The sequence below is a fragment of the Aplysia californica genome, unplaced genomic scaffold, assembly GCF_000002075.1.
Source record: "Aplysia californica isolate F4 #8 unplaced genomic scaffold, AplCal3.0 scaffold00635, whole genome shotgun sequence".
In the NCBI taxonomy this organism is placed as follows: Eukaryota; Metazoa; Mollusca; class Gastropoda; order Aplysiida; family Aplysiidae; genus Aplysia; species Aplysia californica.
The window spans coordinates 405,394-406,480 of NW_004797905.1; the positions used below are offsets into that span (position 1 = coordinate 405,394).

At 45.0% G+C, this 1,087-nt stretch overlaps 1 protein-coding gene across 1 annotated transcript in view; it reads left to right on the plus strand.

The window, feature by feature from the left end:
* The window catches only part of LOC106013054, a 6,158-nt gene that overhangs the window by 925 nt on the left and 4,146 nt on the right, over positions 1 to 1,087 (plus strand). The window contains exon 2 of the mRNA XM_013087765.2: positions 841 to 929. Coding sequence (XP_012943219.1) covers positions 841 to 929 — 89 coding nt within the window. The remainder of the gene's footprint in view (positions 1 to 840; positions 930 to 1,087) is intronic.

Sequence of the window (1,087 nt, forward strand, 5' to 3'; positions counted from 1 at the left end):
GTTGCATCGTCACTTCAGTCTCTGCACGCAGTCTAAAAATTGTCGGGAGCCTATCATCGTGTTACCAATACGTATATAGTAGGGACATATGTCGTGCCTAGTTGCCTCTTCGATGATGCAAAACACATAATTAAAGGTGGACGCGATCCTGCGTATCTGTGAATTTGGTCTGCCTCTTTTGTGTAATCTTTGAGTGACATCATCTGCTTTGTGTGTGCGTGTGTGAGTCTGTGTTTGTGTGTGTGTGTTGTATTAGTGTGCGTGTGTGTATGTATGGGTGTATGTGTGTGTAGGATCAGGAGAGTGTTTGTGAGTGTGTGGGAGGGGGGGTGTAGGCATATGCGGGCATAGAGTGTAATGTTTAGATCTATATTCTTAGTGGGTGTGTGTTTGGGGTGGGGTGGGGTGTGTGTGTGTGTGTGTGTGTGTGTGTGTGTGTGTGTGTGTGTGTGTGCTTGTGTGTGTGTGTTCTTGTGCCTGTGTGCGGGAGCTTGAATGTATCTGTCTTTCCTGAGGGGCTGTTCTGTTAACTGTAGGTCCGTAGAGTATACCTTTAAGTGCACAGACTAAAAATAAGTGTGAGTCTGTTTCTGTCTGTTAATATTTGTGTTTTCGTGCGTGCATACGTGTATGTGTACGTGTGTGTGTGTGTGTGTGTGTGTGTGTGTGTGTGTACGTGTTTACGTGTGTGTGTGTATGTCTGTGTGTATGTGTGTGTATTTGTGTACGTGTGTGTACGTGTGTGTACGTGTGTGTACTTGTGTGTGTATGTGTGTGTGTGTGTGTGTGTGTGTGTACGTGTGTGTGTGTATTTGTGTGACATACATTATACTCCTTCAGATCCAGTGGGATGCGTTTGGCGGGAAATGTGGTGAATGTGGAGATCCATGGAACAGCTTTCCCCAAGATAATCAGCCTCCGTATGGCAAGTATGTACTTCAGAAGCTTCCTTGTATTATTGTATGTTGTTCTAAACGGTCTTGTCTGTCTATCTCTCTGTCTGTCTGTCTGTCTCTTTCTTTAACTCGCTTTCTCTCTCTCTCTCTCTCTCTCTTTCTCTTTCTCTCTCTCTCTCTCTCTCTCTCTC